Here is a 16,262-nt window from a genome sequence, read left to right on the forward strand (position 1 = left end):
TCTTTCCTCCTACTTTGGGGCCAGTTTTGGGCCAAGCTGCCCTCTCACCCCTCTGCACAGCTGGATGGGGCCCCACTGTGACTGCCCTGGGCATCAGATCAGGACCACTGGCTGGATCCAACCTGTGGATGGACCAGGCACTGCCCTTCTGGCCTGCCAGCCAAAAAGGTTGAGCACCACTGTCCTAGAGTAATGATTCTCAAAGGGCCTGCCCCAAAATCAGTAGAAAAGTGCCATGATACTCTCACCCCTCTGCACAGCTGGATGGGGCCCCACTGTGACTGCCCTGGGCATCAGATCAGGACCACTGGCTGGATCCAACCTGTGGATGGACCAGGCACTGCCCTTCTGGCCTGCCAGCCAAAAAGGTTGAGCACCACTGTCCTAGAGTAATGATTCTCAAAGGGCCTGCCCCAAAATCAGTAGAAAAGTGCCATGATATTCCCAACACAAGGAGGTAAATGCTTTTCTCCTCTGTCCAGTACACTGCCCTGACCCAGCTATTCCCACAGTGCCTGCGGCTGCTCCTCTGGGAACTGCTACTGCTTTTCCCCACCCCCTGTGCCAGCCTGCCCAATGCTCCCAGCAGTGTGCTGTGCTGCAATTGAGCAAGTAGACACAGACAAATCTGCACTTCGCAGCCTGGCTTATCCCCGCCAGTCCTCCCTCACTCCTGGGGCCAGCAGGAGGGGATGCAGGGGTGTTAACCAGCATGTGAGACCCTGCAGGAGCAGCCTCAGAAACAGGGGTAGCTATGGTCCCTGGCACAGGGACTGTCCTTGCCCCTTGAAGTGTATACAGACCAGGGGTTGGAAGCAGACAGACTGTGGAGAGAGCAGGGCACAGCAAAGTGAGGTCCTGCCCCCACAGCCTTGAAGTGACACCAGCTGGGTCAGTGATTCTCAACTTGTTTAGCCTCAAGTCCCTTCCAGATGCTTTCTGAATTTGGATCCATCTCAGTGGTTTTCAGCTGGGGAGTCACAAAATACAGAAAAGTCATGGAGAGGCCTTGAGACTAAACAGTTTGAGAACCACAGGTACATTTGTTGTCATTTTTAACAGTACATCTCAGCACTGGGGTGATTTCCTCTGGCAGGGGAACAGAGTATGTTATGTATTTTGAAAAACACACGCACACCTTTTTGGGTGTATGAGTTAAGTGTGTTGCTAATGTTAATCCAGAGAAAGTATACTACAGGTATCAGAAGTGTGGGAAACACTGCCTGAGAGCCACCATGTTTCAGGTGTCCTCCCTAGGCCAGTCCTTGCAGACATGGCTGGGCTGTATCTGTGCAGCCCCTGCCCCTGCTGCCTGTGCTTGTGGCAGGGCATTCTGGGAGGGTCTGGGCTTAGCAGTGACATTCTGCTCTTAGCCAGGACATGTCTGCCTGTGGTGTGAGCACTTAGAGGGGCACAGCAGCATTCTGGAGTGCCTTTCCACCCAGAGAGCCAGGAAAAGCCAACCGTACGGTGTGCAGACACAGCCTGGCCTTCTCAACACTACAGACCAGCTGTGTGCTGGGCAGGGCCAGCGTGTACACCTGGAGCAGCAATGCATGGCCACCAAGTACATTTAAAGCCAGTGAGGCAGCATCCCAACCTGGCAAGGAGCCATGTCCTTCTGTCCACTAGCAGGCACCCTGCTCTGAGTGCAGCCTGGCAAATGCTGATAATGCCTGCTCCTGCTGCAGGGAGCTGTGTTGGCCAGCACTGACACACTGCATCCTTCTCAGGTGGAGCCCAAGAGCCCTCGGCATGGTGGTGAGCTCGTGGCAGAGGTGCTGAAGGCCCACAGGGTGCGCTATCTGTTCACCCTCGTGGGAGGCCACATCTCTCCCATCCTGGTGGCCAGTGAGAAGCTGGGCATCCGTGTAGTGGACACGAGGCACGAAGCCACAGCTGTGTTTGCTGCCGACGCCGTCGCCAGGCTCTCGGGTACATGCACTGCCTGGGCTAGGGCAGGGAGCCCTGGCTGTTGCTACTGCAGCACCCAGTGCACTGTTCTAGACAGGACCACTGCCCCTACAGGCACCTTGGAGCTCCAGGGTAGCCCAGCTCCTCCTGGCCTGCACCAGCTCATCTGGGACCTTGAGCCAGCACTGACTCATCTGTCTTTTCCATGGTAGAGTGAGCCATGGAGGGATTAGATGTTCTCTGGGGAACATGGGGGAGGGCTGGGGCAGAGGTGTGACTCTGGGTCCTACCCTGCCAAGCCAGGGACTTTTCTCTGGTACGTAGGACTTTTCCTTCAAACTTCCATCTTCAGCAGCTTCTTTCTAATGCTGCATCTTCCATTCCAGGGTGGGTTGGGGCCTGGTCTTATGGAGCACAAGGGCCTGCACTAGCCAGACAGAAGTAGCAAGTTCCCACCTTCCCAGCAGGCCCCTTCTCCACTGCCTCATTATTACATGGCCCCTCCTGCCAGGAGTGACTGGTGCCTCCTGAGTTGGGGGGGCACAATTTGTGACCGGGCCCAGAGGTGGGCCAAAAGCCCTGTATCTACTATACTTCTGTGCCACGGTTTAGTGCCCATCCGCCCCCCCCCCCAAACACGCCACTGGCCCACGCAGCAAACAAACTGCCCTGTTCTGAGCATCAGGGACTAATCGGGGCGGGGGGGGGGGCTGTGCCCCACCTACCAGTCACCTTGTGCCTTCTGCTGACCGCCTGCTGCTTGCTTGCACTTCAGGGACAGTTGGAGTTGCCGCGGTGACGGCAGGGCCTGGAGTGACCAACACTATAACGGCTGTGAAGAATGCCCAAATGGCTGAGTCCCCGGTACTGCTGATAGGAGGGGCAGCCTCCAGACTGCAGAAAGTGAGTGCATGGTGCCAGTGCAGGGAAGGGCAGGTGCCATGCTGGGGGAGGGGAGAGCCTGCTGCCACGGCCAGGGAGGAAGGAGCTTGGACAGGGGCACCTCAGGGCCTGGCCTCTGCGGGATCCATGCTGGCGTAGTTAGAGCTCCATCTCTGCATGTAGGGCCGGGGCGCACTCCAGGACATCGACCAGATGTCCCTGTTGAGGCCACTCTGCAAGTTCTGCGCCTCCGTGCAGACCGTGCGGGAAATCGTCCCGGTCCTGCGCCGCGCCATTGCCACAGCACAGTCCGACACCCCAGGTAGGAGCCCTGGCCCTCCCGGAGCAGGACCTGTGCAGCAAAGGATTCATGGGTCAGGGTGCCCATTGGCCTCACTCCTGCTGACACATCAGGGAGGGGTTCTCCGTCACTGGACACAGGACACTTTGCCAAACAACCCACCATCCTGGAGCTTAGATCCTGGACTTGGATCCAGGAACAAATGCTGGGAGGTGCCGTGGCCTGAACCCTACAGGAAGCTGGTGCAGGAAATGCCGTGGTCCTGAGTGCAGTTCTATGCCTATGCCTGACTGATGCCAGATGGCTTGAGCCCTTTTCACTGTTTCCTTCTCCCCTGGTTTGCCTGTCATAGAACCCTATAAACTAGGGTTAGGAAGGGACCTCAAGAGGTCATGTCTTATCTAGTTCCCTGCTCAAGGCAGGATCATCCCTGTCTAAACTATCCCAGGGAAGTGTTTGTCTATCCTGCTGTTAAACTCTTCCAAGGATGGAAATTCCACACCTCTCTGGATAGCCAGTTCCAAAGGTGAAGCACCCTTCTAGTAAGAAAGTTCTTCCTCACATCTAGCCTACGTTTCCCTTGCTGCAATTTAAGACCATTGTCCCTTATCCTGCAGCCACAGAGAATAGACTGTCTTCACCCTCCATATAACCACCCTTCAAATATTTGAAGGCTGTTACCAAATCCCCCATCACTCTTCTCTTCTCCAGACTAAATGATGCCAGTTCTTTCAGCCTGTCCTGGGAAGTCATGTTTCCCAGGCCTCTAACCTTTCTATTACTTTGTGCTAGGTTCTTTCTTATTTGTGCTCAAAGCCGGGCACAGTAGTCCAGGTAAGGCCTCGCCAGCACCCAATAGACTGTGCTCTGCAAGTGATGCTCCTGTTACTAGCCTCTTTTTCATCAAGAGCATAGTGTTCCCTCATACTTAGCTTATGTTATGGCTCAAGTCACTGCAACCCCCAGGTCCTTCTCTGCAGTACTACAGCCAAGTCAGTAATTCCCCAGTCTGTAACTGGCTGTGATTGTTCTGTCGTAAGTGCAGGACTTTGCACTTGTCCTTGTTCAGTTTCATCCAATTGATTTCACAGCTCTCTGAAAACTGCTAGGAGCACAATTCTCTTCCTTCCCAGAGCAGGGATAAGATCGCTTCATTGCAAAAGCTCCGAGCAGCCTGCTGTGGGACTGTGTTGACATGCCCTGTTCCATGACAGGCCCCACTTAGAGCTGCCACTGTTAGCCATTTCACAGGCACCATCAGTGACAGTTTTGGCTAAAGATGGAGCCAGGCAGGATTGCCTGGCCATGCAGGGGGACGGGTTGGGCAGTAAAAGGATGAGTGTCCCTCCTGGTGGGGAAGCAGGGACTGGGGGTGTGTTACGTGGATGGCTCCAGCCCTGCCAGGCTGTGACTATCTGACCAGCGCCCTCTGCTTCAGGGCCTGTGTTTGTGGAGTTCCCTGTGGACGTGCTGTACCCTTACCACGTGGTGGAGAAGGAGCTGACCCCCAAGGGGAGCCCAAAGACCTTTATAGCCAAAGCCATGAGCTGGTGAGTCTGGTCTTGTCCTGCTGACGGCTCCTCAGCCAGTGCAGGGGTGGGGGTCGGGTGGCATGGCATGTGGATAATGCCTACCTTCCCCTAGGTATCAGCACAACTTCCTCAGGAACCTGTTTGCTGGGGCCTGGGAGACACAGGACCTTTTCCCACTGCCAGTACACGTGCCACAGGCAACGGCAAAGCAGGTGAAAACCTTGGGGCTGCCTGGACCCCACTTCCTTCCTCACTTCAGCTTGAAGTTTCCCCTGGAACCCTGCCTGCTAGGAGCCCTCTCTTCCCCCCAGTGCAGGGAGGCACCCTTTCCTCTGCATTTCAGGGCAGGAGGGGAGGGGTGAGAGTGAAGTGTTTTGCCTGCCACAGCAGGAAGAGGTCATTCCCACCATGCAGCTGTAGCTGAGCCTAAAGGTTTGGGGCTCCTCTTAATGCTATTCCAGCCCATCCGTACAGCCCCCGAGCCTTGCATCTGTAGGCACTGGTACTGTCCTATCCTTAGACCTGGCAGAGCATCTAGCCAGCACTATCCCCGTTTGTGGTGTTGACCTGACCTTCCACCAGCTTCTCCATCCCCACCTCACTGGCTGTGGCACCAGGGGCCCCATGAAGCCTCCCAACCCCTGCCCTGACCCCAGAGCCCTCCCAGGCTCAGCCAGCCCTGACTGCGTGTGCATGTGCAGGTACAGCAGTGCGTGGAGCTGGTCAGCCGTGCCAAGAAGCCTATCATACTCCTGGGCAGCCAGGTGACCCTGCCACCAACGCCTGTGGAAGAGCTCAGGTGAGGACATGGCCCCCACCTGGGCCTGCTCTGCAGAGGGCCTCACCAGATGAACCACAGCATGTCAGACAAGACAGCACAACCCCAGCCTGGCACCCAGGCCTGACAGGCCCTGTGCAAGAGACAGAATAGGAGGCATCAGCAGGGCTAGGGAAGCAGGCAGCTGTGCTTTGGGATTGAGAGGCTCCAGCAGGGCTGGAGCAGGGGCAGGGCTGGTATAGTGCGGGGCTGTAGATTGGGACTGAGAAGCACTGGTAGAGGTGGCTTGGGGCAGAGGTGGGACATCAGGGCCTTCCACATCAGGCAGAGGTGCTGACCAAGCAGCATGGCTGCTGTCTTCAGTGTCAGCAGGGTTGTGGTCAACTTTAGCAACACATTGTCTTCCCTCTCTAAGAAACAGAACACCTGTGGCCCCTGCTCCCAGTCGCACCCCAACTCCCCATTCACACGTGTACAGACATGCTGTGGAGCAAACCCTGTGCACAGGGATGTTCAACATATGGGATGTTCAACATATGTTCAACACATGCACACACATCCACAGAGGTGGCAACTCTATCCTCATCCTGATCACCCTGGGACCGAGCCGCTGCTAGGAACTGACTCCTCTGTGCCCTACAGAGCTGCCCTGGAGGACCTGGCCATCCCCTGCTTCCTCGGGGGGATGGCTCGTGGGATGCTGGGAAGGGACAGCCCATTGCATATCCACCAGAACCGCCGGGAAGCACTGAAGGAGGCTGATGTGGTCATTCTGGCAGGTGAGTGGGGCCCAGTTCAGCCCATAGGGCAGGGCATCCAATGAGCTGGGCTGTGCAGGCGATGCTGCCAGATAGGCAAAGGGGTGGGAGGGCTTGGTGGTAGTAGAGGGAAGGGTGAGGCTGAGCTGTGAGGTGGGCAGGGAAGAAGGATGTGCTGCATTGTACTAGTTGAGAGGGCAGGGCTGGGGAGGAGCTGCCTGTTCCAGCCTGACCTGGACCTCTCACCCCATATTGTCCCACAGGCACTGTGTGTGATTTCCGCCTGTCCTATGGGCGTGTGCTGAGCCGCTACAGCAAAATCATTGCTGTCAACCGGAACCGTTCCCAGCTCCTGCTCAACTCTGACATCTTCTGGAAGCCACAGGTCACCATCCAAGGTGAGGCCTGGCGTATTCAGGTCCCATTCTGTGGGAGGGGGTGCATCTGACACCATCACTGCCTAACTGAAAGGGGAGATCATGTCAAGAACACAGGCTGCCTGGTGGGCACCTCAGGGGAAGACCTGGCCAATGACCTGGGCAGGAGGGGTCAGGCCAATGACCTGGGCAGGAGGTATGTGCCCCAGTGCCATAGCGAGGCATCCTGGGGAGAGGGGCTAGGCAGCCACCCTGGCATTGCCTGGGGGACATGCCCAGCACTCTGGCTGCCTCTGCTGGGCACTTGGGGTCTTGTCACCCAGGTCCTGGTTCAGGCTGCACACTTTCTTCTCAGGGGACGCCAGCTCCTTCCTGCTGTGTCTGTCACGAGGCCTAAAGGGATATTCATGTCCTCAGGACTGGGCTGCAAGTCTGAAGGACAATGACCACCAGAAGGAGAAAGCCAACAGGTAGCAGGCAACGCCTGGGCTAGTAGGATGACGATGCCACAGGGAGGGCCAGGGCCTGACCCTGTCCTTGGGGGCAGTTCTCCTGGAGCTTGGTGGTGTTGGTCATGATGCCATGGGCAGAGCCTGGCCCTGGCACTGACTCCTGGTCTCCACTGTGCCAGGGAGAAGGCAGAGAAGCCCACAGAGCAGCACCTGAACCCCCTGAAGGTCCTGCACCATATGGATGCACTACTGCCTGAGAACAGCCTGTTGGTGTTGGACGGGGGTGACTTCGTGGGCAGCGCTGCCTACATCGTCCAGCCACCAGGGCCCCTCTGCTGGCTGGACCCAGGTACCAAGCAGCACAGTTTAGAGCCACCTGTGAGTGGGTGCTCGAGCCAGCCACGCATTGGAGGTGGTGATGAGCTTGGGAAAGGCCTGTGCAGTGGAGCAGGGTCCCAGAGTTTCCTACCCTGTCCCTGCCAGCCAGCCCATTGGGGTGTGTAAGTGGATGCCCTGTGCCCTGTGAATGAGGAACAAAAGTGCCTTGCAGCCCACAGAACTCTGCAGAAGCGGGTGAGGGCACAGTGTGCAGGAACCAATCCCAGAGTGGGTTCACAAACCCAGGGCCCTGTGTGTCTCAGAGCAGTGGGTCGTATGGGCTGAGGGCAGAGCCTGGGGTGGGAGCACCAGGAGCTGCCCCAAACCCCCCTGCTACAGGAGGGCTATGAAGCTGTCCTCCAGGCCGCTCTTCAGCTGGGTGGATCTCTTGGATGGTGCTGAAGAGGCCATATCAGGGCTCCTGGTCCCAACCACCTGGCTCCTTTGCCTGCCCTCAGGGACCATCTCTACTGTCTTCTCTTCCCAGGGGCCTTCGGGACATTGGGTATTGGGGGTGGATTTGCTCTTGGAGCCAAGCTCTGCAGGCCTGACTCAGAGGTCAGTAGTAAGAGGCGGGAGCTGTGAAGGGGGTTGGGCAGGGTGACACCCTGAGTCCCTGGCAGGCTTCACAGTAGGGCTACCACACACCCACACTCTGGACTGCATGGGAAGTCTCCCAGCAGCTCCTGACGGGCAGCCATGCTTCACCCCTCTCTTCCCAGGTCCCCAAGCTCCACTTCAGCCCAGATCTCTGCCTCAGTCCCTCTCTACAGATTCCCACCCCCCACCCCAGTTCCTGCCCTGTGGGTGCCCCCTGCACCCAGAGGAGCCCACCCCCAAAAGCTGCCTGCACACACACTTAGCTGGTCATTGCAGGCAGCATCTCTGTGCCTGTCTGGGGTGGAGGTTCTGGGATCTGTGTGCCTGGAGCTGCCAGCTCTTCTACATCCAGCCCAGTCCCTGCAGGGCAAGATGAGCCCACCCTAGGCCTCCAGTCAAGGGACCTAATGCCTCCAGCACTGCTCTCATGCCCATACCCTCCTGTCCCTTCCCCAGGTCTGGATCCTCTACGGGGACGGCTCACTTGGCTACAGCATCCTGGAGTTTGACACCTTTGTCCGACACAAGGTAACTGTCCTCAGGCGCTCGGGAGCTCCAGCTCACAGGAACTGGGTGGAGTGGGGGTGCTGGGTCCCCACCTCAGGCTGCCTGGATGGTAGGGGAAGGGGTCCAGAGTGTGGGGAAAAGCTACAACCCTGACCCTGCACCTCACGGCCTGGGCAATTGCTGGATTGGAGCCAGCTTGCACAGGCCATACAGCTTCTGACCAAGCTGAGGCGGCCCTGGACAGGACAACTGGTCAGCGTTAGTGCAGCGAGACAAACCCTCCCACTATGTGGGGGGAAGCTTCCCCCCAATTACAGACAGCTGAGGGGTCCCGCTGTCCAGGGTGGCTGGCACTGGGTTCTGTCCCCCTTTGTGCCTGTAAGGATGCACTGGGTGGTCCAAGCAATGGCTGTGATGAAGCCCTTTGGCAACCTCCCCCTCATGACTGCCTGCTTTGCCTGGGGGATGATCTGAGGGTGAGGGAGCAATGCACTGCCCTGCCTTGTCCTTGCAGACACCCGTCATCGCGTTGGTGGGGAATGATGCCTGCTGGAGCCAGATTGCTCGGGAGCAGGTGCCCATGCTGGGCAGCAATGTGGCCTGTGGCCTGGCCTACCTTGGTGAGTCCTGGACCCACAGCTCTGGAGAGTGGGGAAAGCCAAGGGGCCACCCACACACCAGGTAGATCCTCGTGGACAGCAATGTCCATGGCCCCAGCTCCATGCAGCCTCTCCAAAGGTGGGCAGACAGGCATCCTGCTACCACACTTGCCTGGCACTGCAAGAGCTGGATGCTCCCATCACCCCAACAGGCCACATCCCACAGTGTACCCCCCACCCACCCCTTGATCCCACCCCCAGGGCTTCCTGGCAGAAAGGGGCCAAGGAAAGGGCCCATTCCTCTGGGCCTGGCGTGGCCAGTGCCTATGCCAGCTGGCCCCTGCAGTTCCTGGAGAGCTGCAGGATTCTATCCTTGGTCTCCTTGATTCTCCTGCCAGTCCTGCTCATGGTCACACTGGCTAGCCCATGCTGGCCCCTCTGTCACTTTTCATGTGCTCATTGATGCTCCTCCATTCCTTGCAGATTACCACACAGTGGCTGAAGGCCTGGGGGGCCGAGGTTTCCTTCTTACCCGGCAGGATGAGGGGAACCTGGACAACATGCTTCGGGCAGCACAGGAGCAGTGCATTCAGGGTCATCCCGTCCTCATCAATGCTCTCATTGGCAGAACCAACTTTCGTGATGGCTCCATCTCAATGTAGGGCCAGCATGGCTGCTGGGGCTTCCCATTGCCCTGGGAGACAGTGCCTTCCAGGCCCAGCCCCGTGCCTTCCACGCCCAGCCCTGACTCTGCTTGCTTGGTGATCTCCCTCCACCCTGCTCTGGCTCTGCAGCACATGGCAGCCCCCCACCCTGAGCCAGGGGACCCAGACCAGGACTCTCCAGTGACAGCACCCATCACCAGGAAATTGATGCCAGCACATGAGCAGTACCCGAGTGCAGACCAGCCCAGTGGGAGCATGGATGCAGGGGTATGGAATGGCTGGACAATGGTGAGTGAGGCCCGGGGCTACAGAGCAGGAAGCTGCTCCCGGCACTGCCCTGGCAGCGATGAATGTTCCAGCACCACACTTCAGCCATGCCCAGATCAGATGGCCAACATGAGGGCTGCTGAGGAGGAAATGGTTGTGCTTTGGCATATCTCTCTGGCAGCAGTAGGAGCTCTGGGTTGCTGTGGCCACTGCACATGGAAAAAACAATGGTAGCCCCACAGGCACAGACAATGGCAGCTGTCTGCCCAACTGAAGCCCAGCACTGAATCAGTTGCTTGGAGGAATAAAGAGAATGAACCAGACTGAGTCCTTGAGGGACATCTATAGCCACAGCACTGCCCCCAGGCCTGCCTGGCCAGCACCCTCCCTGGGGACCTGTGAAGCAGAGCAGCAGGTTCCAGTCCAAGGGCTTCATGGGAGGATTCAGGGAACAGGGCCAGGGAGGAGCCTGGGTTCCTGGCACCCTGGTGCCTAGCTCAGCCCCAGGGGGAGCAAGGGGGCTCACTACGTTTCAAGGTGCCTCCTGAAATGAGCCAAAAGGCTGGCCTGGTGCCCATGCTGTCTGTAGGCCACCATGTTTGCATGCAGCTGTAGCACAAAGGGGTTTGTGCCTTTTCCCCCACCCAGGCACACCCCTGCCCCCAACTGCTCCCCTGCAGTGAGATCAGTTCATTTAGCCACCCCAAAGCCTCCAGCAGCACCCCCTGCTGGCCTCCCTCAAGGCTCCAGGCAGTTGGGCTCAGCACAGCACCTGGTAGGGAAAAACAGCTTAACCTGGGCTAGGCACAGGCCTGAGAGGGCAGCCCCTAGCAGCCAGAGTGGGCAGCTAACACAACTCCCACACTGCCAAGCTGACTGACAAGCAAAGGCAGTGCAGGCCCAGATGTGGCTAGAGCAGGCTGCCCTTTCCCAAGTGCCCCAGTAAGCCCTGCCCCCAGTACACACACACATCAGATCCAGGGGTGAGTGCATCCTTTATTGCTGGTGATGGTTGCAAAGCAGCCAGGCAGGGCAACTCCTGCATGATCCTGCCAGGGTGCTCAGCCTCCCAGCCCAGCTCAGGGGCTTCCTGGTGAGAACACAGGAAGAAGAGCCTCTGTGCCCGTCCCCAGAGCTGAGAGCACTGGGGTGGCCCCACAGGGGGGTGCTAGATACTGTGGGAGCATGCAGCTTGGGGGCACCTGGCAACTCCCATAACACTGTTTGGCAGCTGGGACCCCACCCAGCCCCTCCTTCATGGCAGGACAAGCCACAGCACCACTTCACCATCAGTCTGCTCTTGCCCCACTAATACTGAACAAGGCACCACTACCCCCTCCTTGTGTCTGCCCCACAGCACAAGGCTCCCCCATGCTACCAGGGATAGCTCCATGCCCCACATGATTGTATTTTGAGGGGTGCAGAGGCATTGCTAAAGCCTGGTCATGGCACTGAGAGAAGAACAGTCTTCACAGTGTCAGAGCTGCCTTCACCCAGCAAAAAGAAATTGGCTTTTCTTCCTGTAACTGAATATTTGGTGAAGAGTGAAACATTCTGCCGTGAAAAGGAAAAGATGTACACATGCAGTCCCCATGTGGGTCAGATGGGGGCAGCAGCTCCTAATGCAGACACATCCTTGTGCACAAATGCACACATGGGTGCATAAACACACACACATACGTTGTATGCACCAATACACTTGTGCATGTATCACACATCCTTATGTGCATGAATACACATTTAAAACGTTTTGTATTTGTGCCCAACACATGTACACATCCTTGCCAATACAAACATACACACACACATCCTTGCACATGTATATAGAAACACACGTGTGCACTAATACACATATGCGCATCTCACATACATGCCACCTTTTGCACTTGTGCCCAAAACACACACACGCATCCTTGCCTACAGAAACACACAAGCCAGAGTAATAAATAAGGCTGGTTTCCCGTACCGGGTCCCTGGGGCACAGCACTGGGCTGGGTGTGTCCCAACTGCCTCACAGGGCGCCTCCTGCCCAGGATCTCAGCTGTACACATCACTACCCCTGACCCACTTACGCAACTCCCCATCCCTGTGGGGTGGTACTGTCCAGGCCTGCCTGCCACCCTTAGCCCAGAGTTGCCCCTAAGAAAGGGAGGAGACACTGCAGCCACTTTCCAGGGTGCTGGGTAGAGCCAGTGGGGCCTGGCCTCTTCATGGCTCATCAGGGCAGGGCATGGATGAGCGTGCCAGGCTCACTGAGGCACCTATGCAGAGAGCAGCACCCAGTATTCTGTTGGCCATGCACCAGGCTGGGTGGCCAAAGCCAGAGGAGAGAAGAGCCACAAAGACCTCCCAGCCACAGCCCAGAGGGGTTGGGGCAGCGGGCAAACGGGGCTAGCAGAGGCCCTGCCTGAAAGAGGGGCAGGGACAAGTGCCACTCCAAGGTGCTACCTAGCAGCCCCACAGCAGCCCAGCCCCAGGAGCCCATGTGCAATGAAAGTTGCAGAACCTTGTCCGTACTCACTAATACTGCGCAAGACGGTGCCATCTGGAGTGGCCAGGGCCCTCAGTGCTGACCCCCACCCAGGCCCAGGCTGCCCCATATGGCCACGAGCTCAGGCAAGAGAGCAGCAGCACTCAGGGCTCAGCACCAACTGTATGCCTGGGGGCTGCCCACTGCACAACCCTGCCAATCAAGGGCAAGCCAGGAGCCTGGCGTGGGGGTGCTTTCCTGAGCCTCAAGTCCTGCTGTAGTCAGCCACCCACGCCACACGCTGGTAGGGCTGGCAGGGTCGGGTTGGGGATGCCCATCGAGTTGGCCCGGGTCTGCCCGCGGTAGGTTCTTTGGCATATTAAAGGCAAAGGGCATGTGAGAGCCCAGGAGGGAGTTGTGCCCCCCCCCGGCATGTGTTGCAGGTGAGAGCTGGTGGGGGTGGAAAATGCCCAGTGGAGAGTGCAACACCTTACCCTGTCAGTCTGGCTGCAGTACCAGGCTGCAACGAATGACCCCCCACCCAGCCTACCCCTGCCCCGGCAGCAGAGCCCCACAGTGCCCTTCCCTGCTGGCACCATGGTCGCACCCCTGGCCCCACATCCCCTTCACTCGGTGCTGTGCAAATCAAAGGCAGTGAGAGCCAAGTGCTGCACCTTTGGTCGCTCTCCAAATGGCTTTGGCTCAGGCACTAGGTACCTGCTAATACTGTGGTGTGGCCATGCACCCTTGGGAACATGGCTGAATTAATTGGTCCCTCAGGAGCTCAGAGCAGCACTCCCCATCCCTCGCGGCCCTGCAGAGCCCAGGGCAGCTGGTCCTGGCTGCTCAGAGGCACACGTTGATGGGCTTGGAGAGCTCCCGCTCCAGGTCCAGGATGAGGGCATCGAAGTCCTTGAGGTTGAGGCGGGGGCTGAATGGTGCCTCGGGGTCATCCACCAGTGCAAAGTCCCCCATGAAGACGGTCCGGCTGGGGCTACCCAGCCCCACACCCTCACCCTCGCTGTCACTACCAGCCACCTCGTCGTAGTCAGCCTCACCTCCTGGCCCCGATCCTGGCCCCGGCCCTGGCAGCAGCAAGAACTCCTGGCCACACACGCTCCAGTCCCCTGCATAGCGATTGCTGGGGGGGCTCTCCAGGCCCCGGGGCCGGTGCCGAGCCACCACCTGGCTCTCCAGCAGCTCCAGCCGCAGAGCGGGATGGCGCTTGGGCCGTAGGCAGCTGGACTGGGTCCCCTCCGGGCCCTCGGTCCTGTGGGGCACTGCGGGGATAGGAGCAGTGTCAGGGCGGGCCTTCCTTCCCACGGGGAGCAAGGGCAGCCCAGCTAATCGGTGGCTGCACTGAGGGTGAACTGACCAATCAGAGGGTGTGATCCCAGGGTTGGAGGAAGGGGAAACCAAGTACAAACTGGCAGATCAGGGGCTGTGACTCTGGGGGCAGGAGACACCAAGCACAGACTGACCAATCAAAGGCTGTGATCCTGGGGCAGGGTAGCAGGAGGACTGAGATTGGGAAAGGCAAGGTGGGAACCTGGCACAGACTGACCCATCTCCTGATTGGTGTGACCCTGGGGTAGGAGGGGAACCAAGCAAGAGTCTGACCAATCAGAGGCTGTGATCCCAAGATTGGGGGAAGAGCCTAACAAAAGACAGGCTAACCAGGCACTGCAATCCTAGTGCTGGGGAGCCAGAATAACCAATCAGGGGCTGGAATGAGAAACAAATCAGTATGAACCAGCCAATCAGGAATGGTGATCCTGTGGGAGAAGCCAGAGAGGGACTAGCCAAGGCCATGTCCCCCGGGCAGGGGATCACGTAGCCAGAGGCCAGGATCTCGGAGAAGCACCCCTGCCACAGTGCTTCCCCTCCCCAGCCCCCACTCATCACACTCACCGGGCCAGGCCTGGAGCAGGTAGTGCAGCACCTCAATGTGTCTCTTGAAGTCGACGGCACTGGCAATGTCCTCGCAGTGGGCATAGCTGCGGGCGCCGGGGCGCCGTGGGTCCTGGCTCTGGCTGAGCAGCACAGGCCCGAAGCAGACAGCCAGGTTCTGCGCATGCATGCGGTTGAAATCATGGAAGGAGGCCACCAGGCTGAGGTGGTCCAGAAGCATGGTCAGTGTGGCCTGGCAAAGGGAGTGCCATCAGTGACCAGGCGCACCCTCCTCAAAGGGGCATCTCAGGGTCAGGTGTCCGCCTGCCCCAAACCACGAGGCTGGCACCAAGGCAGGCAGCATGGAACAGGACGTGGGGCAGCAGGGCTCTCCAGGCACAGCACCCGGGCCCTGCCAGTATGGTGCCTCAAGCTCAGGGCAAGCTCCTACACTGCCAACCAGTCCTCATGGCCTCCTCGGACTGGAAGGCAGGGCAGGGCAGGGGCAGAGGGCACGGCCCAGCACCCAAATGCACCCGTTTGGTCCCCCCTTGGGCAGCAGGGGGGGCCTATACACACACGCACCAGGAATGTACCCACCACATGTGCACACTCACACGTGTGCATGCACACACACTCCAGTGGAACAGTGGCTCTGCAATGGATTTTGGGGATGGTCTACACAAACAACAGCCACAGTGCCCCACGGGTGGGTGTGACCATCAGATCTATGAGCAGGGACAGGGACAGCACAAGCTCCCCGCTGGGTCCAGGCTCCCCTCCAGGAATCCTGGTGCCCAAGTTGTGAAGCAGGACTCTGAGCAATCAGGCACTGCCAAAGCTGCAGCACAGTCGTGCAGGCACCCTAGCCTGGTCCCCACAACCACTCATCCACCCTACCCTGTCTGCCCTGCCCCAGCCCAGCCTCAACATCTGCCCCAGCCCAGCAGGGCTCACCTTCTCAATGTCAGGCAGGCAGTCCAGCAAGGCGACTGTCTCCATTGCCTCTCTCTCACTGAGCCCCGCCCGGGGAGGCCGCCGTGCCATGGCCTCCAACACCACATGGTACAGTGTGGGGGTGATGAGGGGCGTGGGCAGCTCTCTCAAGTAGTCCTTTAGGATCCCTGGGGATGAAAACCAAGGCCCTCAACCCCACAGCAGGTCCCCCGTGGAAGCACATGGCCCTACATGACCCATTGGACTGAGCAGTCCAGGGAGATTGCGCAGGGGGTGGGATGCACAGGAAGCCAGGAGACATGGGTTCCATCTCTGGCTATGGAGGAGAGAGGAGCTGGGTCTAAGAGGTTATGGCTAAGAGGGGGCTGGGAGCCAAGACTCCTGGATTCCACCCATAGGTCCAGGCAGGGAGGGAGTTCTTATAGTTTCATAGTAGCTAGGGTCAGGAGGGACCTGAACAGATCATCTAGCCTGACCCCCACCACAGGCAGGAATGAATGCTGGGTTCACAAGACCCCAGACAGGTGATCGTCCAACCTCCTCTTGAATTTGCCCGAAGTAGGGGTGAGGACCACTTCCCTGGGAAGTTGGTTCCAGATTTTGGCCACCCTAACTGTAAAATATTGCCTTCTGATCTCGAACCTAAACCTATTCTCCATCAGCTTATGACCATTGTTCCTCATCACCCCGGGTGGTGCTGGGGAGAAAAGGGCTCCGCCTATTTGCTGATGATCTCCCCTGATGAGTTGGTAGGCAGCCACCAGGTCCCCCCTCAACCTCCTCTTGCTGAGGCTGAACAGGTTCAGGTCCTTCAGTCTCTCCTCGTAGGGCCTGTCCTGCTGCCCTCTCACCAAGTGGGTGGCCCTCCTCTGAACCCTCTCCAGGCTGGCCACATCCCTTTTGAAGTGCGGTGCCCAGTACTGGACACAGTACTC

General features: G+C 58.4%; 2 protein-coding genes across 8 annotated transcripts in view; one reads left to right on the plus strand and one right to left on the minus strand.

The window, feature by feature from the left end:
- Positions 1-10,333, plus strand: part of ILVBL (ilvB acetolactate synthase like) — an 18,188-nt gene extending 7,855 nt beyond the window's left edge. For 4 of the 5 annotated variants that reach the window (XM_025191821.1, XM_025191822.1, XM_025191823.1 and 1 more), the window contains exons 3-16: positions 1,734-1,935; positions 2,690-2,817; positions 2,980-3,118; positions 4,536-4,647; positions 4,742-4,841; positions 5,331-5,428; positions 6,050-6,186; positions 6,429-6,563; positions 6,898-7,012; positions 7,174-7,343; positions 7,860-7,930; positions 8,429-8,500; positions 8,994-9,099; positions 9,562-10,333. In XM_025191821.1, the coding sequence (XP_025047606.1) occupies positions 1,734-1,935; positions 2,690-2,817; positions 2,980-3,118; positions 4,536-4,647; positions 4,742-4,841; positions 5,331-5,428; positions 6,050-6,186; positions 6,429-6,563; positions 6,898-7,012; positions 7,174-7,343; positions 7,860-7,930; positions 8,429-8,500; positions 8,994-9,099; positions 9,562-9,740 (1,764 nt within the window). In that variant the 3' untranslated portion in view covers positions 9,741-10,333. The remainder of the gene's footprint in view (positions 1-1,733; positions 1,936-2,689; positions 2,818-2,979; positions 3,119-4,535; positions 4,648-4,741; positions 4,842-5,330; positions 5,429-6,049; positions 6,187-6,428; positions 6,564-6,897; positions 7,013-7,173; positions 7,344-7,859; positions 7,931-8,428; positions 8,501-8,993; positions 9,100-9,561) is intronic. The other variant, XR_003091793.1, reaches the window with a different exon arrangement.
- Positions 10,116-16,262, minus strand: part of SYDE1 (synapse defective Rho GTPase homolog 1) — an 11,532-nt gene continuing 5,385 nt past the window's right edge. For 2 of the 3 annotated variants that reach the window (XM_025191818.1, XM_025191819.1), the window contains exons 6-9: positions 15,328-15,494; positions 14,392-14,623; positions 14,158-14,205; positions 10,116-13,760 (exon numbers count right to left, since the gene is read on the minus strand). In XM_025191818.1, coding sequence (XP_025047603.1) covers positions 13,327-13,760; positions 14,158-14,205; positions 14,392-14,623; positions 15,328-15,494 — 881 coding nt within the window. In that variant the 3' untranslated portion in view covers positions 10,116-13,326. The remainder of the gene's footprint in view (positions 13,761-14,157; positions 14,206-14,391; positions 14,624-15,327; positions 15,495-16,262) is intronic. The other variant, XM_025191820.1, reaches the window with a different exon arrangement.

The sequence above is a fragment of the Alligator sinensis genome, unplaced genomic scaffold, assembly GCF_000455745.1.
Source record: "Alligator sinensis unplaced genomic scaffold, ASM45574v1 scaffold909_1, whole genome shotgun sequence".
In the NCBI taxonomy this organism is placed as follows: domain Eukaryota; kingdom Metazoa; phylum Chordata; order Crocodylia; family Alligatoridae; genus Alligator; species Alligator sinensis.